The 24,166-nt window shown below is 43.3% G+C and overlaps 1 protein-coding gene across 4 annotated transcripts in view; it reads right to left on the minus strand.

Moving 5' to 3' along the window:
• Positions 1–513: 513 nt before the first annotated feature.
• ZNF609 (zinc finger protein 609) overlaps positions 514–24,166 on the minus strand; it is a 208,217-nt gene continuing 184,564 nt past the window's right edge. For 3 of the 4 annotated variants that reach the window (XM_070577170.1, XM_070577179.1, XM_070577175.1), the window contains 7 exons: positions 13,132–13,219; positions 9,552–11,892; positions 8,310–8,676; positions 6,499–6,674; positions 6,044–6,260; positions 5,235–5,313; positions 514–4,939 (listed from right to left, as the gene is read on the minus strand). In XM_070577170.1, the coding sequence (XP_070433271.1) occupies positions 5,240–5,313; positions 6,044–6,260; positions 6,499–6,674; positions 8,310–8,676; positions 9,552–11,892; positions 13,132–13,219 (3,263 nt within the window). In that variant the 3' untranslated portion in view covers positions 514–4,939; positions 5,235–5,239. The remainder of the gene's footprint in view (positions 4,940–5,234; positions 5,314–6,043; positions 6,261–6,498; positions 6,675–8,309; positions 8,677–9,551; positions 11,893–13,131; positions 13,220–24,166) is intronic. The other variant, XM_070577171.1, reaches the window with a different exon arrangement.

Raw genomic sequence — 24,166 nt, forward strand, 5'->3', positions numbered from 1 at the left:
AACGGCTTGAAGATGTCCTCCACTGAGCAGATAACCCATAGAGGCAGCATAAAGGCAGTGACTGAAAAATGGTCACTATAGTGAGAGATTTGCCACCGAGATCCATGTGGATGCTGACAATGGCCAAGTTAATGTAGGCAGTTTAGGATTCAGATGTTAAACTCAAACCCAAAGAATATACAAGACAAGGGTAAAGAACCAAGATAAAACTCAGTCCTTTAATTGTCCTCAAAGCTGGCGGAGTGGACAGGAAACACACCTGAGATTCTGCTGCCATCTGCTGGTGGGTCCTCTTTAATACAGTCGGAGTTAGAAGGACTAAATTGGAAACCCAGGTACAGTTAAGATTTCCCTTGCAAAAAGAAAAACTTTTGCTAGATAAGACCACTGACAGAAAAGAAACATGGTACCCAAAAGTTGCATTCCAATTAAAAAAGCAACTTAGAAGGTGGACTATTTTGAGGGGTGGTGGATGGGACAGGGGAGATATGTGAAAGGCAAACTAAGTCTAAATTTAAGAACAGGGACGTTAAAAACTTTATTCAATAAATACAACAAATAATTTAAAAATATACTTCAATTCCAAAGCCAATTAAGAAAAAGAAGTAGCAAGAAGGTGGGGGGAAAAGGGAGAGGAGGAAATCAGAGGAAAAGGAGAACGTTCAAGAGGCCAAACAATGGTTTGGTTGGGCTGTGTTTCAGAATGTACCACCCTTTGAAATTCTGATCAAATGCTCTTGACCCATAAAGCCTTAGCCCTTGTTCTGAGGGGGCAAGCCATAGGAGTCTACTAGCCAGGAATGATTCTCTGGGCTCTGGAATATGGGGGGGAGTGTTAGGGGGTAGTTTCCCAGTCATTGCTAAAAACCATCTGTTCTAACTCCCTAGGCAGGTTTAAGTAGTGCAAATTCTTAGGCAGAGAGCTCCCATCTGCATAGTTTCATAGGTGTGTCCAAAGCCAGGGCCTCCAGGAGACAGGCCCCAGAGTACCCAGGGGTCCAAAGCCACTTTGGTGAACAGGATCTAAGGGGGAAGATAGGAGAGGCCAGGGCACAGGATAAAGCTCCTGGATAAGCCGCTTAGTGGCCAAGCTGGAAAACACTGCTGGGCAGGAAAGGGCTGCAGGGCAGTTAGTCTGGACATTGGATTCAACAGCTTGCCATCAGCCAAGGAAAGTGGAGCTGAGGATGCATATGGAGCAGGCCCAGGAAGATCAGGAAGCTGAGGGAGAACGGAAAAGTGGAGAGGAAGGAGGAGGCAGCTCAGCAGCAAACTCCAGGAGAAATAACCAGCAGCCCTCACAGATTTGTGATTGTCTCTTAAAAAGATTTATTTTCTCTTCTTGCCTGAATGTACAAAGGCAAAAAGAGTACAGTTTGTATATATATATATTTATATATATATATAAAAAAACAAGGAACTTGGTAATGTACATTTTACAGAAGGGAAGAATTAGGAAGACTGAAATTAAATCCAAATCCAACAGAGCAACGCCAATGGAACAAAAGCTATGAACAGCAACACTGCCCCTCCAGCCCGGGCCTCCAGCTCGCCCCAACCTGCTCCCAATGGGGGGCTGAGCACCAAGGCAAGCGGGTGGGCTGGGGCAGGAGGGGCTGGGGATGGGGCCTGGGAGGGGCTCAATCCCAGGAGGGGCCCATGGCAGAGGATCAGCAGAAAGCTTCCTGGGATGCCCTAGTAATAAAACAAATGACAAAGGCCCAGAATCATGGGGCCAACTAGCTGCCCAGTTGAATCTTGGGGGCATCAGAGTAGACACTGAGATGGTGATAGGGTATATGGGATAATAAGTGATATGGGTGACCTCAAAGCCTGTATAACAATAACTCTCTAGCCCTTCTGCAGTCTTACCCTCCCACCTCATCTTGGAGCCGGGAGAGAAGAGATTCAAGAATCACCATTTCATTTCATGGAGTGCCCTCTTAACCCTTCTGCATGTGGTCCTTTGACCTTGAGATGTGTGGAGAGGGTGAGGTAAGAGAAAGAAATTTCATACACGTACACATACATGTACAGGCAGGGAAAGGGGATGAAGGGAACTGGCACACCTTAAATAAGGAAGAAGCAGATGTAAATCCTAAAGATCAGCTCTCCAAGGCTTGGCTATCCTACCTGGGGATGAGGCTCTTTCCCTCTAGCTTGTCTCTGGGGAGCCCCAATGAACAATGTCTATGTAGAGGCTTGGGGTGGCTCAGAGAGAGTCTTGGTCTGGTGGTCTGAGCCCCTAGCAGCAGACTTTTCCAGCCTTTGCTTCGGGGTGGGGCGGGGGTGTGGGAATCCTTGCTGAATGTCTCATCCTTTGGACCAGGTCATGCGTGCCACAGGTACCCCCAACTGTGTTTCCTCCCCACATAGAGAGGCTGGAAGTGGACAGCAAATCTTTCACTCAGCACTCATCAAGGATTTCTATTTCTTCAGTTGCTGCTGCCGCTGCTTCGTGTTATTTCAGGGAGGGAAGATTGGACCCAGCAAGGATTGGGGACCAGGAGGATCAGGGATCAGGAAAAGGCAGGCCATCCTGCCACTGTTGCTTTCACCTGCTCCTTTGGGCAGCTCAGCTCCTACTCTTCAAGGGAGACTGGATATAAGGATCAAAGAGCCAAATGCTTTTTAAGGAAAAGAAACAAAGAAAGAGCTGTTCCCATCTGCAGAACCCAAGGCTGCCCTGCTAATGCAGAAATTCCTCTTCTCTGTGTTACAGAACAAAGCAGAAAGGGCAGGAATGCCAGGCCATGCCTACCCAATGGGAAAGAAAATTACTCCAAACAGTTTCTTTACAATATGTACAGAGCACGCTATAAGCCAGTGCCACAGATACAAAACACACAACAATATTTAAAAACAAACAGGAACAGAGATGGGCCCTTGGCTCTACCTGACAGGAGCCTGGGAGGGCATAATCAGACTGAAATTCAGAGTCATCCTCTTGGTGGGGTGATTCAGGTTAGGTGGGGTGAAGGTATCCACACCATCTACTTCCATGGATGAAAGGGAAGTCACTGCTCAGAACACTGCCCACTGGGGCAGGAGGGGGCAGAGGGCATGATGGGGGAAAGGGATGCTCCTTGGGTGCCTGTTAAGAGGTCTAAAACAGTGGGGGTTTTTTTGGGAGGCCTCAGAACCCAACTTGAACCAAAACAAGGACATGAAAACCTAGAGGAAAGGTCTATAGGTCAGAGGGGCTGCTCTTGGGCAAATGATCCTAAGCATATCTGGAGGAAGGCTCCAGGGATCTTGGGAAGCAGTCTAGCTGGGCATTGTGCTTACTGTCCTCCACCTCCAGGCCCCAAACTGAGTCAGAGCCAAGCCCATGCTCTCTACTGGTCACTTTTGGCACTCTGGTCACAAATACCCCTCTCTAGCCTAGGGTGGTGTCTGTCAGTCTTTATCTCTCTCTCAATCCAGAAGGTCAAGGAAAGATAGGAGAGGAGGAGAACAAAGAGATGACACCTCAAAATCAAAGTAAGAGCTAAAGCTCCCCACACCTTGGGGAAGAAGTGACTCCAATGAAGTTACCAAATCATCATTACTCTCCCAGTACAAAGAGCATAAAGCCCGGACTGGGAGACAGCATTTCTAATGAGAGCAGAGAAATGTCTGCTGTCGCAAAGCACAGCTCCACTGAGTACACTCTGTGGCTCTGAGGACTAATGGCTTGGATGTGTTATCCCAGGGTCTAAGGAACACAACCTCCCATGGTCAATGGCCCCTAAAACAAAAACGTGTATTACAAACAAACACGCTTATATTGGCACACACGGGGTTATAGATTGAGCTATATAAAATCATGTACTCGTATACAGAGGAATTGGGCTGTGTATATTTGTGGCCCTATATGAGGAGGATATTCAGATGGCTGAATGGATAGGACATCTCTAAGAACTGCTGGGTGCTCCCAGGGTCTGCCTTCTGGGCCTTGCCCTAAGGTGACCTGGCAGACTCCAAAACTCCCCATGCTAGGGGGAATACTGTTTTACCTGCCTGAGTCTTAAGAGCCAAGCAGTGGAAAAGATGAAGAGAGATCAGCATGGGGATCCCCCTGGGAAAGGCACCAAGGGGTTAGGATGGAAGAGAGAAAAGGTCAAGGGGTTGGGGGCTAAGAAGCAGCAGGACTGAGTGGGGAAGCAGGTTCTCTTTCACAGACTCCATTCATGCTCCAGCTCCAGCTTACTCCCAGTATCCCTGGAGAGCCCTGTGCTGGTGTTGGGACCCCTGGCCCTCTGCCTGACAGGCAGCCCAAGGCCATGTTAGGGCAAATGCCTTGGTCTTCCTTTCCAGGATAGGCTCTGAGCATTTATATGTGCTCACGTGAGAGGGGAGAAGTCTTCATATTTGAAGACCTTGTTTTCACAATTACAGAGAAAACAGCCCCCAATTTCTTTCCTGAGATTCCGATTCCTCCACTTGCTGCCAGTTCCCAGGGCCCAAACCGCTGGGGAGATGCAGAATCTGGTGATGGCGGTTATGATGGTGAGAGGGGTATGGCTGCTGTGCTATCTTCAGACCTTACCCGGTGCTTGGGGAGGTCCCTCCCCGGGAGGGGCGGGGGTGTGTGGTACTGCTCCAGCAGCTGACCAGGGGCTTGGAGAACAGGGCAGGGACTTCTCTGGGCTGAGGCCATGTTCCCCTGGTTGCTCCCCGTGCCTTCATCTCCACAGAGGCCACAACAGTCACTGTGGCCGAGAGAATAAATATTTTTGCTAAGTACCAGCTCTCCAGCTCCTGAGGAAGAGGGAAGGTTGGGGAGTCCGGGGATCTGGTGGAGGTGAGACAGCCAAGCGTCTGCCTTCAGTCGTGATGGGAACGGCAAACAGGATGATCAACACCATTTAACTGATGTCTAAATGGCGCCTCCAGCACCTCCTTGGGTGAGCCAGTCCGGGCCCATGAAGCTGACTTTATCCGGGCACTTGGTGTTCTGCAAGGGAAACATGGACAAATGACCAGGCACTCAGCTGGATGGCAAAACAACCACAAGGTGGCGCTCCCAGAAAACAAACTGCAGGGCTGGTTGGTACTGTTCCCTAGGGGACATATGTGTTCCACAGCTCCTCTCAGATGCACATGGCTTCATGGGAGACTTGCATAAGAGGCTTGGCCAGGGTTCCACTGTTTCCAGACTGCTGACCCCACCTAGGCTACACAGAGATTCTGTGATCCAGGTATCAACTATCCCTGCTCTAAGTGTTACCCCAAATTACAAAGTTACTTACCAATCTCACCTCCGGGGGGGTGGGTAGAGTGAGGGAGTTGAGCCTTGCTGGCTGGCAACAATGGCTGTGGAAGAAAGCCCTGAGTGAGAAAGAGGACATGTTAGCAGAGCACTCCCAGAACCGTCCAATAAGCACTTTCTCTTTACCAGCTAGGTGGGTGCTGGGAGGAGTTTCTCCTTAAATTCCTAGCTCCACTGAATTTTGGGGTGCTGACAGAAAAAAATCTGATAGGTGGCCAGATATAGTGGCTGGGGTTAGATAGTAAGCCTCTTTATTTATTTATTTATTTATTTATTTTTATTGAGTTATTGATAGGTTACAATCTTGTGGAATTTCAATTGTACATTAATGTTTGTCAGTCATGTTGTAGGTGCACCACTTCACCCTTTGTGCCCACCCCCCACCCCACCTTTCCCCTGGTATCCACTAAACTGTTCTTGGTCCATAGTTTTAAAATTCCTCATATGAGTGGAGTCATACACAGATTGTCTTTCTCTCGCTGAGTAAGCCTCTTTTTTTTCCAAGTAAAGCTCTCTTTTTTCAGCTGCTTGTTTCTCTTTAGCTGTGGGAGCTCCTGTTCCTTATTCTTCTGAGTATCAAAGCCAATTTTCTGGAGGAGTTTGAGAGTCCTCAAGCTCCAAGGAGAAATAAATGTCATTTGCTTTAATGACTGTCAGTAGGAGGCTAGATTCTGGACAGATTAGAATCTCCACCCACCCAAAAAAAGGATTCTTGCCAGGGGCCCCTTTCTGTGGGCAAGGGTACTGGGATGGAGTCAAAAAGACAGGAGGTGAGGAAAAGAGGCTTACCTGCTGCATAGGGTAAGTTGTACTGTGCTGGGAGCAACGAGTACCCCAAGTGGTGGTGGTGGTGGTGTGTGGACATCAGGCGCTGGGAAGGGGAGGTGCGGGGCCGGTCTACACTCCTTTCACCCCCGCCTGCTCCCCCGACGCTGCTACAGCTGCCACCACCCCCAACTACCCCACAGCCTCCCCGATCTCTCTCCTGAGAAGTTTTATCACTTATCTGGAAAGGAAAACAGAGACAAAAGCACTGTTGTGAGACACACATGAGAACCAGATGCCTAGAGTCCACATTATGACTCCTTAGAGGGGAACCTAAGAATCAAGGAGGTGCCTGGTGGAGCCGTGTCAAGTCAGCCAAGCTGCACTGTGGTTAGGACCTGAACTTGCCCATCTTCTCCCAGACCCTAGATCTGGCCTCATTGGTCTTTATGACAGCCAGTGTCACTGCACTTCCTTACCGTGGGAGACTTGCTCTTGTAGTGACTGGCATGCTGCTGCAAGATGTCCAGGGCTTTGGACTCTGAGCTGGATTTACAACTGACACTGGGGCTGGCTCGTGCCTTGTCGGCATCTTCACCCCCTGAGACCTTGCTGCCATATGGGGAGAAAGAGTAGCTGGAAGGCAGGTAGGAACCTGGGGAAGGAGAAATAAAGCAGTCAGAGAGATGGGAGATGTAGAAGAACTGCTTTTGTGAGCTTGGTTAGGTAGCACCAGTTTTCCTAGGCACAGGCTGAGATATTTTCTACCACAGTATCTTCGGGCTGAGACTATTAGTTTGCCCTTTCTTTACTAGAGGCAGAACTAGCTAAGGGATATTAGGGACATGGCCCTCAGTTGCTGAGAAGTCAACTTCCCTAGAGCCCCAGTCTCAGAGATCCACCTTGGAGAAGTGACATGGTAAAGTGCAAAGATCATAGGGTTTGGAGTCAGAGGGCCTTGGGCTCAAATCCTACCTCCGAGACTTACCAGCTGGGTAGCCTTGAGCAAATTAACAACTTTTGAGATTCAGTTTCCTCATCAAACTGAAGATAACAATACTTATTTCATAGGGTTACAAGGAGGAGTAAATAAGATAATGTACATAAATCACCTAGCACAGTGCCTGGCCCAGAGCAGACATTCATCAAATGGAACTACAGTCATGTGTCGCTTAATGATGGGGATGTGTTCTGAGAAATGCACGGAATTTCATCGTTGTGTGAACATCACAGAGTAGACTTACACAAACCGAGATGGTATAGCCTACTACACACCTAAGGCTAAACGGTACTAATCTGATGGGACCACCGGTATATATGTGGTCCATCATTGACTGAAACGTCATTATGCGGTGCATGACTGTTATTATTTTTATATGGATGGATGGGGGTAAAAGGAAGAGAGGAACACCAAAGGGTAAGAATCTCCTATCTGTTTGAAAAGATTACTTGTCCTATTTAGAGTTTGCCTTATAATGTTACACCAGAATATTGAGACTATCTAGACTGCTCTCCTATAGAGAGCTGGGAGCTCTAAAGAGTGAAAGAAATGCTCGCCCACCCCAGAAGCATCCCACGTGGCCCTTCAGGCAACAGAAATCAGTGAGTGGAGTTGAATAAGAGCATTTCCTTCTAACAACTTAAAAAACACGTGTAAACCCCTACTTTGTGCCTCACTCCCCAAGAAGTCACGGATGGCAGTGTAAAGAGCTTATCTTCCCAAGCTGAACCCTTCTAGCTGGACTTCCCCCCAAGCTGACTTCAAACTGCTCTTCCCTTCTCTGCTGTCTGACCTTTACAGCAGAACATGATCTTGCAAATGAATACATGCATTGTCTTGGTTTGAATTTTATTTGTTTCATGTGTCTCTCCTGCTACAATTAATTCATAAGCTCCTTGAGGGGTGGGAACTAGTCTTCTTTCTTTTGTGTTCCCCACAATGCCTTGCACATTGCAAAATGTAGAACATGTGTTTAAAAAAATCCCAGCTGAGGGAAGATGGCAGTGGTAGGGAGTTGTACCTTTAGTTATTCATGAAAAGTGACTGTAGAGGCAACTCTCTAGCTGGAGCAAGGGAGGGAGAGGTGGTCCTGCAGACTGTAATTAGGAGCCATTCAAGGAGCTTGGGGTTAAAGTGTCTACTTCACAGAATGTCACATTCAAAAAGGGGCTGTCATCTACCTGAGCCTCAATAAGCATTGGGACCGAGCAAGAAAACTCTGGATTTGAAATCTGTGCTTCATTTCCCTTCCCGGTTAATGGAACACCAGCTGGAACGAGGGTGCTGTACCTGGGTAGTTCTGCATCATCACAGCAGGCATGCCCCGGTAGCTGGGGTGGTTGGGGTCATAGGACTGGCTGTAGGAGTAGCCGTGCATGTAGGGGATGTAGGACTGGTGCTGGGTGAGGGGGGAGGACACAGGCACATGGACACTTGGTCGGGGCTCCTTGCTCCCAAGGCGGGATTCCTCAGACGTGGGCAGCTTGCAGTCACTACTTGTGCTTTCCTTCCCATCCTCCTTGGGGACAGAGTCCTTACTCCGATTCCTTTCCTCCTTCAATTTGCGGTCTCGCTCCTCTTTCCACCGCTCATCCTCTGACTTAATGTCTGAGTACTTGGCAGGATAAACATATGTCCACATCCGGGGCTCTGCTTCCTACGACAACCACAGAATGAGCACTGAGTGTTGAACAGATAAGGGAGAGATTTCAAGGCCAAAGTCCCAGTAGAAACACCAGAGCAGATAATACTAGACACCTGGGGCAGAGTATGATCTTGGCCTCTATTGATCTTCATTTACAATCAATTCTAGTTGCTCTTGCTTAAAGAGCCTGCCCCCTCCCTGCCCCAAAGGAAACAAAATGTGGGGAAAGAAAAGAAAGATCCCGAACAGCATTTTGGGGAAATGACTCCAAGAATAGAAGAGGCTACTCCCTAAGAAGGATTTTTAGGTTGTTTCACTTCTTCAGAGCAAGCTCAGGGCAAGAAAGCTGTAAGTGGTGCCCAGCTCAGAGGAGGGAGCTTTAATTGGGGCACCAGGAGAGAAAGGAAGACTTTCTAAGTCTCATGAGCAGAGCAAGATGAGAGACAAAGTTCTTAGCTCTAACTCTACCCATAGTCTTTTTGAAAGTGACTCAGTCTGAGTAATGGGACTTTCAGCCTACTCTAAAAAATGGAGAGATCACCATTAATTCATTCCATAGGAACCAAACAGTGGGAGCAACAGTGGACTAGGAATCAAGATACCTGGGTTCTAGTTCTGGCTCTGTTAGTGAAACTTCAAGTAATCTTAGACAAATCAAACTAACTTACCTGGGCTTTCGTCTCAAGTAGGAAAAACACCTTTTACTAATGTAAAAGCATTTTTTAAAAAAACATTAAAATGATTTACAAAGGTAAAGTAGCCCTAAAATCATAGATTTCTCCTGCTAACCTGCATTCCGTTGACCCCCTACATAAGGACAGCCCTGATTCATGAGGAAGAGGGAAAGACTATCAAACAGTATTTCTATTTCCTCCCGGAACAGTTACCTGTCGGTACCAGAGTATTGGATCCACCTCTGCCTGTCGGCCACACTCAGCACCTGTCTTAGCCTCAGAAGCCTCCTTGCCTAGGTGGCTGGCCTCATTCAGCTTCACTTTAAGTCCTTCTGGGGCCTGGCTGGGGAGTTTGGACGAGTCATCTAACTTGGGAATAATGACTGATTTGGCAGCGTCAGCCCCTGGCTCTTTGGCTTTGCCAGGTCCTGACTTCACCAGGTCTGTCAGGCTGGGGGCCTTGGTGAGAGTTGGTGGAATTGACGGCTTTTGCTTCCATTCTTCCTTGAGTGCTGCCTCCCGTTCTTTCAGGCCCATGTCTGTCTTCTTTTCCAGTCCCCGCTGTTGCTGCTCCAAGCTCTGCCGTTTCTGCTGTTCTTCATACTGCTGCCGGTATGCTGTGTTAGTGCTCAGGAGGTGGGTGTGGTAACTCTGGTCACTGTAGCCATAGGGGGGCACATAGGCATATTGGTTGTAGTATAGCGACTGCATATACATGTTGGGACGTTGCTGGATGACGGAGGGTTGCTGACTGGAACTGCTCAGCTCTGGTTTCTTTTCCTCACAGACATCATTCTTCACTTTTCCCTCTATGCTCTCAGACTCTTCATCCTTTTTTGTCTTCAGGGCCTGGTTCTCTACTCCTGACTGGCTGCTGGGGTTCAGAGCCCCAGGGCTGGACTGTGTGTAACTTGGAGAGTAGTAACTCTCAAAGCCTTGGTAATATGGTGACTCTTTGCTCTGTGGCTGAGGAGGGAAAAGAGTTTTCTTAGCTCCTTCCTTAACCAACTGTTCAGGGTCCTTTGACTTGACACTGTCCACTTTGCCCTCCCCATCCTCCCCAGCATCAGAGATGTCAGAGTAAGCAGGACTGTTGGTTTTGACTGAACTGGCTTCAGCTCCATTCTGGGTCACTACATGTAAGGGAGTCATGGGCTGGGTAGGGGTGGTGCTATCTAGGCGGCTACTGCCTCCAATTGAAGGACTGGGGGCATTGTCTGTGAAGCTGTAGATCTTGTCAGCTTCAGCCTTGATGCTAGCTAGTCGGCTTTGGTGGGGGTCTGATGAGCCGTTTAGGAGCCCTTCCATTTTCATCCCCTCTCCTGATGATTCCCTGAATGGGCTTTTGCCTTCTTCTGCTCGACACACCTTCCCAGGGGTCAGAGGACTTTCAAGTTCCTTTGAAGACTCCTTCTTTTTTTTGTCTTTCTTTTTCTTGTCCTTGGCTGGAGTCAAGGCAGGGTTGACTGTGAAAGGTTCTCCCATCACAGTGGGCTTGGGCTGAATGGGTTTGAGTTGGGGGCTGTTGGGCATGGCTTGGACCACTGTGGTGGTCAAGCCTGAGGAGGAGCCTGGGCTTGTTGCTGTGAAGGTGGCTGTCTGGAAAGTGTAGATTTGCTGCGGGGGGATGGCAGGGGCAATGGGCCTGGCTGACTTTAAGCTCTTGGAAGGAATCTTTTCAGGCTTCAAACTAGAGGGTTTTTTACATTTTTCTTTTTCCATACACTTCCTTTCCAAAGAATCAAAGGCATCATTGCTTGTTTCATCCATTACTGAGGGTCCATCATCAGAGCCATCATTGGATAAGGCCCCTAGGTCTGTGTCCCCTTCCCCACTCAACTTTTTCTTACAGAGTCCTTTTGTGCTGAATTTGCTTGAAGGAGAAGGGCTATGGGGCTCTACGAGCCGAACTTTGGGGGTAGCTGAGCGGGCAGGGGACAAGGAACCTTTTTGTGAGACAGATGCACCATTGCAGCTCCCAAGGTCTGCATGTAGGGTGGGCTCCTCTCCGTACTCACTGTCTCCATCTGCTTCTGGCTTGCTGTCATCATCTGTATGAGCATGAGCTTGGTGGTACTTAAGTCCGTTGATGTGCTTGTACTTTTTGTTGCAGTTTGGGTGGGGACAGTCAATCAGGACTGGGGAGGGACAATTTCTGTCTAGAACAGTGGGTTCCCCCTTGGTCCCAGGAAGGGGGCCAGTGGCTGAGCCCATGGAATTCGTACGGACACGTTTGCTCCCTTTGGAGTCCTCTGAGCTAGAATTCAGCTCCATGTCTGAAAGCGGTTTGTTCTTCCGCTTATTAGCTGAGGAAGGGCTGGCTTTGACATCCTCAGAGGTGCTACTGGCAGGTGGGCGATGCTCTGAAGAATTTTGGCTGCCCCGACGGCCTTTGCTATTGGCTCCTGCTCGAGTTTTGCTGCTGCTGCTGGTCCCTTTGCTGTCAGACGCTGTGGCTGTCTCATTGACAGGTGTGTTACTGTTGGGACGCATACGTTTGCCTCTACCCCGACCATTGCGCATCTCCAAGTCACTGGTAGGGGAGTCACAAAACCTGGGCAAAGGACAAGCACAACAGGATATTATTAAGAAGAGAAAACATCTTAAAATCACTTTAGCTGCAGGCTCCAGAAGAACTGTCCAGATGGTAACTATCATTTTCAATGAATATGATTTGTTAAAGAAACTTTTGAAAGCGTGGGAAATGCATTAAGTGGTGAGCTCTTAGGATGTTATCTGCATGCATGCATGTAATGTTGTAAATTATTCCCCAACATTTGGGTTCCCCAAACCCTGGCAGACTGGAAACTAATATTAGGAACAAGCTGTAGGGTGCCATTCACTGAAATGTCAACCTTAAGGTCAAATTGCAACTTGATAAGGTCCTTGTGAAACCTACATTGTCCAGTGGAGTTTATAAAACTGAAAATGTTCTTGAGTTTAAACTTCTAAGAGATAGTACCATTGAAAAACATCATCAGTGAATGTTAATTTACCCATAGTCAGACTCTATGGCCTTGGTCTCAACAAGACTACAGGTAGAAGCCAGAATTCAATAATTCCAGACAAAGGCTTAAATACGATCTCCCAATTCCTACCCAACCCATCAACAGCTAATTCATTTCTTCTTCTTCTTTTTTTTTTTTTTTAAGATTTTATTTTATTCTTTTTTCTCCCCAAAGCCCCCCAGTACATAGTTGTATATTCTTCATTGTGGGTCCTTCTAGTTCTGGCATGTGGGATGCTGCCTCAGCGTGCTTTGATGAGCAGTGCCACGTCCGCGCCCAGGATTCGAACCAATGAAACACTGGGCCACTTGCAGCAGAGTGCGCAAACTTAAACACTTGGCCACGGGGCCAGCCCCTCATTTATTCTTCTCCAATGCCAGATGAATATAGTGCCTTCCCTTGTCTCTACATCATAATGTCCTTTAAAAGCTAGGTGTCTTTTTTTTTTTTTTAAGATTTTATTTTTCCTTTTTCTCCTCAAAGCCCCCTGGTGCATAGTTGTGTATTTTTTTTTTTAGTTGTGCGTCCTTCTAGTTGTGGCATGCAGGATGCCGCCTCAGCATGGCCTGATGAGCGGTGCCATGTCCGCGGCCAGGATCCGAATGGGTGAAACGCTGGCCCACCGAAGCAGAGGGCGTAAACTCAACCACTCGGCCACAGGGCCGGTCCCCAAAAGCTGGGTGTCTTTTAAAAGCTATCCAACTCTAGCAGGATAAAGGTAAAAGGTCACTCACTGATCAGGGTGGTTCAGACTAATACAAACTAAAAAGCTGTAGGGTGCTTACCTGGGGGGTGCCCAATCATGCCGTGTACAGTCAAGAAGTGTACCTACATATGTCTTGTTCCTCCATGTTACATTCACCACCAACATTCCTGGAAGACAAGATGACTCAGATATAGACAAGAGAAACCCTGTTGGCCACCAATAAGAGTATCTTCCATTTGAGTAGCATTTTGACTCCTGTAGGAGGGTTTAGGGGGTGATCTGGGTCCCAATGGAACAAACAGTTCTATGGGAACTGCCTGTAACACTACTGCAGTCCCTTAAGATGGGCAATAATTGCAAAGATTTCATGGTTCAGGTAAGGCACATTTTCTTAACTGAAAAAAATTATGCAGGGGCTGGCCCAGTGGCACAGTGGTTAAGTTCGCACATTCTGCTTTGCTGGCCCGGGGTTTGCCAGTTTGGATCCCTGGTGCGGACATGGCACTACTCAGTAAGCCATGCTGTGGCAGGCATCCCACATATAAAAGTAGAGGAAGATGGGCATGGATGTTAGCTCAGGGCCAGTCTTTCGCAGCAAAAAGAGGAGGATTGGCAGCAGATGTTAGCTTATGGCTAATCTTCCTCCCCGCCCCCACCAAAAAAAGCAGTATTTCAAATATACTAAAAAAAATAAAGGGGAACCTAAGAAAAACTCATGTACCTATCACCTAGTTGAATGGATTTATAAGATTTTGTGCCATACTTGCATCAGATTTCTGTTGGGTTTTTTTGCTGAGGAAAATTAGCCCTGAGCTAACATCTGTGCCATTCTTCCTCCACTTCAAATGTGGGTTGCCACCACAGCATGCCCAACAGGTGGTGTAGGTCTATGTCCGGGATCCAAACCCACAACCCCAAGCCATTGAAGTGAAGTGTGCCAAACAATCACTATGCCACGGGGCGGGCCCCCAGATTTTTTTTTTAAAGAAGAAAACATTATAGTTGGAAAGCATTATTTACTACATTTTCAAACTTTCCATTGATGGGATCATGCTGGGGGTGTAACTTACCTTTTTCACTTAACATTACAAATTTGAGATTTATCTATGTTGACATGAAAAGCTTAATACATTTATTTTAACTGTGCTCAAATATATCATTGTAGATTTGACTACAATTTATACATTCTGTTGATGGACATTTAGGTTTTTGGCACACTTTTCACTCTTAAATGACATCATAATAAACATTCCTGACATGTTCATTTTACTTAAAAATGCTTTTGAATAGATGCCATATTCCAAAATTCAAAGGATAAAAAAAATGCAAAGAAGATATAATATACATAATATATAACATATATAAAATATATATGTTATAATATATAACATATAATACATATAATATATATTATATACAATATAAATATTATATATAAGATATAATGTACATAATATAAAATGAAATGTCCCTCCTATCACTATTCTTCAGCCTTCCAGTTTCCCTATTCAGAAACAGCCATGGATATTCATGTATTCCTTCAGACATATTTTATACATTTATAAGCAAATAAGTTTATATATTCTTCCTCAAATGGTAGCAGTATACACAGAATGTTCTGTACATTTTTCGTGTAACCATATATTTTGGAGCATTTCATGTAAGTACACATAGAACTACTTGATTCTTTTCAATGGATGTATTTGAATGATTTCAAATCATACCATAATTTATTTAATCAGTCCCCTGTTGATGGACATTTCAGTTGCTTCACTCCTCTGCTGTTACAAATAATGCTGAATGAATAACCTTGCACAAATGTTTTATCTTACTTACACAAATATGTCTGTCAGATAAATTTCTGTAAGTAATATTGCTAATCACAGAGCACTTGTATTTGGATTTTTGATAAATACCGCCAAACTGCCCTCAAAGAGGATGTACTCATTTATACACCTATCAGTAGAATGTGAGAACAACTATTGTTCTTTCTCTTTGGCAACAGAGTACCCTCAAATTTTTGATCTCTGCCAATCTGACAGGAGAAAAATCATGTTTTATGCAGTTTTAATCTAATGTTTCTTATTATGAGTTTATACATCATTTCATTACAAGCTATCATTATGAGATCTGTATTTCCTTTCTAGTGAACTGTCTGTTCTTATCCTTTGCTCATCTTTCTACTGAATTATTTGTGACTCTTAATATACTACAGTAAGCCCTTTGACTGTAATATGAATCAGATATTTCTCCCTGGTTTGTCATTTGCTAATGGTGCTTAATGCTTCAGAAATTATTTACTTTCATGTTGTTACATTTATCAGTCTTTTATGGATTCAGAGTTTTTTGTCATATTTCAAAAGGTTTTCACCATTCCATCACTTTATTAACAGTTTTTTCTTACGGTTTCTTTTAGTACTTTTATGGTTTAATTTTTTATATTTAAATCTTTGATCCATCTGGAATTCAACCTGGTATAGAAATGTCTGACATAGACTTACCCTTTTCATTTTGTTTTTGTGGCTTATCTTCTAAAATATTTTTGGTTAGTTTTACATTTTAAGAAAGTCAAATATATTAAGCTCTTCCCTTATGGTTTGTGCTCTTTATGTCTTATCACAAGGTCATAAATATGAGATATTTTAAAGGTATCTTTACCAAGCTAAGAATGGTTTTTACATTTTTAATGGTAGAAAAAAATGTAAAAGACAATAATACTTTATGTGATGCGAAATTATATGAAATTCAAATATCATTGCCCATGAGCAAAGTTTTATCGGAACATAGACACTTAATTATTTATGCATTGTCTACGTCTGATTTCACACCACAAGGCAATCTTAAGTATGCAGCAGAGGCTGAATGGCCTGCAAAGCCTTTACAGAAAAAGTTCACCAAGCCCCACTGTAGATCTGTTTTCTTTTCTAATATAAACATTTAAAACCATAAATTTCCCTCATAGCCTACTTCACTCCACAAGTTTTGATGTTCTCCTTATCATTTAGGTCAAAACATTTTCTAGTTTCCTTGGTGATTTGTTTTTTTTGAGGAAGATTAGCCCTGAGCTAACATCTGCTGCCAATCCTCCTCTTTTTGCTGAGGAAGACTGGCCCTGAGCTAACATCCATGCCCATCTTATATGTCTTATATCACATATGACCATTTTATATGTGGGACGCCTACCACAGCATGGCTTGCCAAGCAGTGCCATGTCTGCACCTGGGATCCAGGCTGGTGTACCCCGGGCCGCCAAAGTGGAACATACGAACTTAACCGCTGTGCCACCAGGCCGGCCCCTGAGTTTTTTTTTTTGATCCTGAGGTTACTTAGAACTGTGTGCTGTCAAATTTTCAAATACTTGGGAACTTTCCAGACATCTCTTTGTTATTGATTTCTTTTTTTTTTTTTAAAGATTTTATTTTTTTCCCCAAAGCCCCCCAGTACATAGTTGTATATTCTTCTTGTGGGTCCTTCTAGTTGTGGCATGTGGGATGCTGCCTCAGCATGGTTTGATGAGCAGTGCCATGTCCACGCCCAGGATTTGAACCAACGAAACACTGGGCCGCCTACAGTGGAGCGCACGAACTTAACCACTCGGCCATGGGGCCAGCCGCTGTTATTGATTTCTAATATAATTCTACTGTGCTTAAAGAACATACTCTATATGATTTCAATTCATTTACATTTATTGAGAAGTGATTTATGGTCTAAAATGTGTTCTATCCTGAAAACATTCCATGTGCACCTGAAAAGATATTTTAAAATTTGTATTTTGCAGTTGTTGGGTGTTCTATAAATGAAAGGTCAAATTAATTGACAGTGTTACTCAAATCTTCCTAATCCCTACTAATTTTGTCTTCTTTTTATTAATTACTTGCCCCGTTCTTGCTTACTGGAACTCCTATTTATATAGAAGTTGGACCTTCTAGACTAATCTTCTTTCTTATCATTCCATCCCTGTTTTCCACTTCTTGGTCTTTTAGTTCTATACTCTAAGGGATCTCCTTCATCTTCTAAGTTATATACTGAATTTTTCATTTTTACTATTGTATTTTTAACTTAAAAAAAGCCTCCTGTTCTTATTTCATGGCTGCAATACAGATGTTTAGTTATAATATCTTTTGAAATCTGTTTCTGCTTTCTCAATAGTTGTTTTCCTCTGAGCTCTTTTTTTCTGTTTGTTTTGGTCTATATACTCTTGTTTTTCAGGTTTTCCTCAAAAGTTTGGTGATCTTTGGATCCGTTCATATTTAAGTGAAAGGTATAAAAACTGGACTAGAAGTACTATGTGTGGGTCATTCCATTAAGTCATCATTATAAATATTGGTAGGGGTTTTTTCCTTCCTTCCAGGGCTTGTCAAATCCCCCGGAGAGGACCTCTTCAATCCTTACCTGGCTGCCCGCTTTTCTATGTGTTATATGAACCTTCAGTTAGTCCTCAGTACAGCATCCTGCCTTCCTCTATGTCCAGTGTCCCTGAGTCCAGAGCTGCTCTGGTGGAAACTCTCCAGAGTGTAAACATCAGTTTTCCGCTGTAGTGGCAGAGGGGCAGGTGCATGGCTGTGTAGGACGAGGATAAAAATGTAGAGCTTTTGCTTCTTGTACAGACTTTCAGCCAATCTTCCTGTTTCCCAAATTCCCTGTGTTCAGAGGTACTGTATTTCCAATTCCTTAATTTTTCTAGAAATCTGTGGTGCAAACTCCTTATTTCTTGGCTCTCCATCCTCCCAACTTCAGGTGAAAAGCAAACAACTAAAAAACTGAGTTTTCGTTTTTTCAGGTTTCTTATATCAGCACTAGTTTCGAAAGTTCTACTGATTATGCCTGTCTGCAGTAGACAGTCTGTTTTTTTTTAACTTGTGAGTTTATACCTTAAAAACAAAATACTTTTACTAACATTTGACTGGATTATAAAGGGGGAAAGTGGGGGTAAACATGTACGTTCAATCTACCATGTTTAAGCAGAAGACTGGATTTACTTTTATTTACCTGTTTGGTATACTTGGAGTGGACAACCTACCTAAATAGTTGTTTCTTTTTTTATTTTTATTTTATTTTTTTTATTGAGTTAATGATAGGTCACAAACTTGTAAAATTTCAGTTGTACATTATTGATTGTCAGTCGTGTTGCAGGTGCACCACTCTACCCCCTGTGCCCACCCCCCACCCCTCTTCTCCCCTGGTAGCCACCAATCTGTTCTCTCTGTCTATATTTTTAAATTCCTCATATGAGTGGAGTGATACAGAGATTGTCCTTCTCTCGCTGGCTTATTTCACTTAACATAATTCCCTCAAGGTCCATCCATGTTGTTGCAAATGGAATGCTTTTGTTCTGTTTTGCAGCTGAGTAGTATTCCATTGTATATATATACCACATCTTCATTATCCATTCATCTGTTGATGGGCACTTAGGTTGCTTCCATGTCTTGGCTATTGTAAATAATGCTGCAATGAACATTGGGGTGCATAGAACTTTAGGAATTGCTGACTTCAAGCTCTTTGGATAGATACCCAGTAGTGGAATGGCTGGGTCATATGGTAGTTCTATTTTTAATTTTTTGAGGAATCTCCATACTGTTTTCCATAGTGGCTGCACCAGTTTACATTCCCACCAGCAGTGTATAAGAGTTCCTTTTTCTCCACAACCTTTCCAACATTTGTTACTACTAGTTTTAGATATTTTTGTCATTCTAATGGGTGTAAGGTGATATCTTAGTGTAGTTTTGATTTGCATTTCCCTGATGATCAGCAATGATGAGCATCTTTTCATGTGCCTATTGGCCATCTGTATATCTTCTTTGGAGAAATGTCTGTTTATGTCTCCAGCCCATTTTTTGATTGGGTTGTTTGATTTTTTGTTGTTGAGTTGTGAGAGTTCTTTATATATTATGGATATTAAGCCTTTGTCAGATATATGACTTGCAAATATTTTTTCCCAGTTAGTGGGTTGTTGTTTTGTTTCAATCATGTTTTCACTTGCCTTGAAGAAGCTCTTTAGTCTGATGAAGTCCCATTTGTTTATTCTTTCTATTGTTTCCCTTCTCTGAGAAGGCATGGTGTCCGAAAAGATCCTTTTAATACTGATGTCAAAGAGTGTACTGCCTACAGTTTCTTCTAGAAGGCTTATGGTTTCAGGTCTCACCCTTAGGTCTTTGATCCATTTTGAGTTTATTTTGGTGAATGGTGAGAAAGAATGGTCAATTTTCATTACTTTACATGTGGCTTTCCAGTTTTCCCAGCACCATTTGTTGAAAAGACTTTCTTTTCTCCATTGTATGCCCTCAGCTCCTTTGTCAAAGATAAGCTGTCCATAGATGTGTGGTTTTATTTCTGGGCTTTCAATTCTGTTCCATTGATCTGTGCACCTGCTTTTGTACCAGTACCATGCTGTTTTGATTACTGTAGCTTTGTAGTATGTTTTGAAGTCAGGGATTGTGATGCCTCACGTTTTGTTCTTTTTACTCAGGATTGCTTTAGCAATTCGGGGTCTTTTGTTGCCCCATATGAATTTTAGGATTCTTTGTTCTAATTCTGTAAAGAATGTCATTGGCATTCTGATTGGGATAGCATTGAATCTGTAGATTGCTTTAGGTAGAATGGACATTTTAACCATGTTTATTCTTCCAATCCATGTACATGGAATGTACATGGAATGTCTTTCCATCTCCTTATGTCGTCATCCAATTCTCTCTGAAAGGCCTTGTAATTTTCATTCACTTCCTTAGTTAAATTTATCCCGAGGTATTTTATTCCTTTGATTGTGATTGTGAATGGTATTGTGTTCTTGAGTTCTTTTTCTGTTAGCTCGTTATTAGAATATAGAAATGCTACTGATTTATGCAAATTGATTTTATACCCTGCAACTTTGCTGTAGTTGTTGATTACTTCTAACAGTTTTCCAATGGATTCTTTGGGGTTTTCTATATATAAGATCATATCGTATGCAAACAGCGAGAGTTTCACTTCTTCCCTCCCTATTTAGATTCCTTTTTCTTGCCTGATTGCTCCGGCCAGGACCTCCACTACTATGTTAAATAAGAGTGGTGATAGAGGGCATCCTTGTCTCGTTCCTGTTTTCAGGGGGATGGCACTCAGTTTTTGCCCATTGAGTATGATGTTGGCTGTGGGTTTGTCATACATGGCCTTTATTATGTTGAGGTAGTTCCCTTCTATGCCCGTTTTCTTCAGAGTTTTTATCATAAATGGCTGTTGGATCTTGTCAAATGCTTTCTCTGCATCTATTGAGATGATCATGTGGTTTTTATCCCTCAGTTTGTTGATGTGGTGTATCATGTTGATTGATTTGCAGATGTTGAACCATCCCTGTGTCCCTGGTATGAATCCCACCTGATCATGATGTACGATCCTTTTGATGAATTGCTGAATTCTGGTTGCCAGAATTTTGTTTAGAATTTTTGCATCTATGTTCATCAGCGATATTGGCCTGTAGTTCTTTTTATCGTGGTGTCCTTGTCAGGCTTTGGTATCAGCATGATGTTGGCCTCGTAGAATGGAAGTGTTCCATCCTTCCTAATTTTTTGGAATAGCTTGAAAAGGATGGGTATTAAATCCTCTCTGAAAGTTTGGTAGAATTCCCCAGGAAAGCCATCTGGTCCTGGGGTGTTATTCTTTGGGATGTTTTTGATTGCTGTTTCAATCTCTTTCCTTGTGATTGGTCTGTTCAAATTGTCTGCTTCTTCTTGAGTGAGCTTTGGGAGATTGTAGGAGTCCAAGAATTTATCCAGTTCCTCTAGGTTATCCATTTTGTTGGCATGTAATTTTTCAGAGTATTCTCTTATAATCCGTTGTATTTCTGCAGAGTCTGTTGTTATTTCTCCTCTTTCATTTCTGATTTTGTTTATTTGAGCTTTCTCCCTTTTTTTCCTTGTAAGTCTGGCTAGTGGGTATGACAGTCTTCTTGGGTTTGTCAATTAACCAGCTCTTTGTTTCATTGATCCTTTCTACCGCCTTTTTCCTTTCAATAGCATTTATTTCTGCTCTGATTTTTATTATTTCCCTCCTTCTGCTGACTTTGGACTTTGTTGGTTCTTCTTTCTGTAATTCAGTTAGGTGTAGTTTAAGACTGCTTATTTGGGATTTTTCTTGTTTGTTAAGATATGTCTGTATTGTGATGAATTTTCCTCTTAATACAGCTTTTGCTGTATCCCATATGAGTTGGTACTGCATGTTATCAGTTTCATTTGTCTCCAGGTATTTTTTGATTTCTTCTTTAATTTCTTCAATGATCCATTGCTTGTTCAGTAGCGTATTGTTTAGTCTCCACATCCTTGTGCCTTTCTCAGCTTTTTTCTTGTAATTAATTTCTAGCCTTATAACATTATGATTGGAGAAGACGCTTGTTATTATTTCAATTTTTTTAAATTTGTAGAGGTTTGCCTTGTTTCCCAACATATGGTCTATCGATGAGAATGTTCCATGTGCACTTGAGAAGAATGTGTATTCTGCTGTTTTAGGATGAAGTGTTCTATAAATGTCTATTAAGTCCAATTGTTTTAGTTTTTCATTTAGCTCCACTATTTCCTTGTTGATTTTCTGTCTGGATGATCTGTCCATTGATGTAAGTGGGGTGTTGAGGTCCCCTACTATTATTGTGTTGTTTTTAACATCTTCCTTTAGGTCTGTTAATAGTTGCTTTATGAACTTTGGTGCTCCTGTGTTGGGTGCATAGATATTTATAAGCATTATTTCTTCTTGATGAAGTGTCCCTTTGATCATTATATATTGTCCTTCTGTGTCTCTCTTTACCTGCCTTATTTTGAAATCCGTTTTGTCTGATATAAGTATTGCAACACCTGCTTTCTTTTGCTTGCTATTAGCTTGAAGTATTGTCTTCCACCCCTTCACTCTGAGCCTGTTTGTCCTTGGGGCTGAGATGTGTTTCCTGGAGGCAACAAATTGTTGGATCTTGTTATTTAATCCATTTTGCTACTCTGTGTCTTTTTATTGGAGAGTTCAATCCATTTACATTGAGGGTGATTATTGATGCATGTGGACTTAATGCTGTCAGTCTGTCGCTCGTTATTTGATTTTCCTGCATTACCTTTGTTTCTTGTCCTGTGTGTTTTAGCCTACCCATTGACTACTGCAATTTCTTATGCTGGGTTTCTTAGATTTTTCCTTATTTATGTTTTGTGGCTCTGTTCTGTTTTTTAGTTTAATGGCTACCCTGAAGTTTGTATTTAGAATCTAGTGTATAATATAGTCTATTCTCTGGTGGTCTCTTACTTACTTGGCCTAGACTAATTTAGTCCCTTTCCTCTTCCCCTCCTAAATTATTATTTTCATTTCTTATTCCAACTCATGTTAGGAATTTGTAATTAGGGTGATAAGATCATCTTTGCTTTGCTGGTTTCCTCACCTTTACCCTAATGCTATAGTTGAATATTTGCTATCCTATTCTGGTTCTATCTATCTGTCTCCCTACTCTGCGGTTTGTGACCCCTTTCTCTCTTTTTTTCTTTTTTCAGGTATGACAGTCTTCTTGAGGACTTCTTGTAGTGGAGGACTTTTGGTTACAAATTCCCTTAACTTTTGTTTGTCTGGAAAAGATTTAATTTCTCCCTCATATCTGAAGGATATTTTTGCTGGATAGAGTATTCTTGGCTGAAGATTTTTATCTTTTAAAGTTTTGAATATGTCACTCCATTCTCTCCTAGCTTGTAAGGTTTCTGTAGAGAAATCTGCTGAAAGTCTGAAAGGAGTTCCTTTGTAGGTTATTTTCTTCTGTCTTGCTGCCATGAGTATTCTTTCTTTGTCTTTCATTTTTGCCAGTTTTACTACTATATGCCTTGCAGTAGGTCTTTTTACATTGACAAATCTAGGAGATCTGAAAGCTTTCTCCACACACATTTCTCCCTCAATCCCTAGATTTGGGAAGTTCTCTTCTATTATTTCACTAAGCACAGTTTCTGTTCCACTGTACTTTCCCACGGTCTCAGGAATTCCGAGGATCCTTAAAGTCCTTCTCCTCATTGAATTTGCTATTTCTCTGATATTTTCCTCATTTTTTAAAATCCTTAGTTCTCTTTCTTCCTCTGTCTGGAGACATTCAGCCTGTCTATCTTCGATTATGCTAATTTGCTCCTCTATGGTGTCTACCTGGGCATTCAGGGAATCTGTATTCTGTTTTATCTAGTCCACAGTATTTTTCATCTCTAGTAGTTCTGTTTGATTCTTCTTTACGGTTTCAATCTCTTTTGTGAAGTAACTCCGGAACTCGTTGACTTGTTTCTCTATCTTTCCCTCTACCTCATTGAGTTTTTTGATGATAGCTACTCTGAATTCATTTTCACTTAGTTTACCTATTTCCAAGTCCTCAGGACTTAATTCTGTGTTTTTATTGTTTTCCTTCTGTTCTGGAGCTTTTATAAATTGCTGGATGGTAAAGGAGCGGTTTTTGTGCATGATGGTAGTATGTGGTTGCAGTTGCAGCCCATTGCCACTAGATGGGGGTCAAGAGCTGCATGTTCGGAGCTCTCCGCCTTCAGGCAAGATGGCGGCGCCCAGCGAGGGTTGAGGGAGGAGGGGCGGTTTCTCTTGTGCGTGGATCTGGATTCCTATCAGCTCTCCGTCTCTGGTCTCCCGGGGCCCTGGCTTGATGGGGTCCCCGCACAGGGAAGCTTTCCCCTGTCAGTGGGTTTCCACTACACCTGTGGCGGGAGTCCTGGACAATCCCCCAGTCGCATGGCCCCTCCCCTGCTCCTTCCCTCACCCGTGGCAGCAGTCCCAGTCTCTACGGGAGGGAGCGAAGTTGTCTCCTACCCTTTTTCAGCTCGTCCGAGGCCGGCAGCAGCCTCTCCGTCTTCTGTCGTCTTGGTGCTGTAGGTCTCTGACAGTCTGGCATTAGGTTTATTGGCTGAAATTCAGTTTTTCCAATCCTTTGTTGTAGTTTGGAGGCGAGAGAGTCCTGGGTCAGCTCACCCTGCCATTTTGCTCCACCCCTTCTCCTCTAAATAGCTGAGTTTCCAATTAGAATTTCTCTAATTCAGGAAAACTATCACCTATTATATACTCATTTATTGTCTCTCTGCCATTCTTTCATTCTTTGTGTTTTCTAGGACTCATATTCAATGTGTCAGAACCTCTCAAGCTAT

Source organism: Equus przewalskii, chromosome 1 (assembly GCF_037783145.1).
Source record: "Equus przewalskii isolate Varuska chromosome 1, EquPr2, whole genome shotgun sequence".
NCBI lineage: Eukaryota > Metazoa > Chordata > Mammalia > Perissodactyla > Equidae > Equus > Equus przewalskii.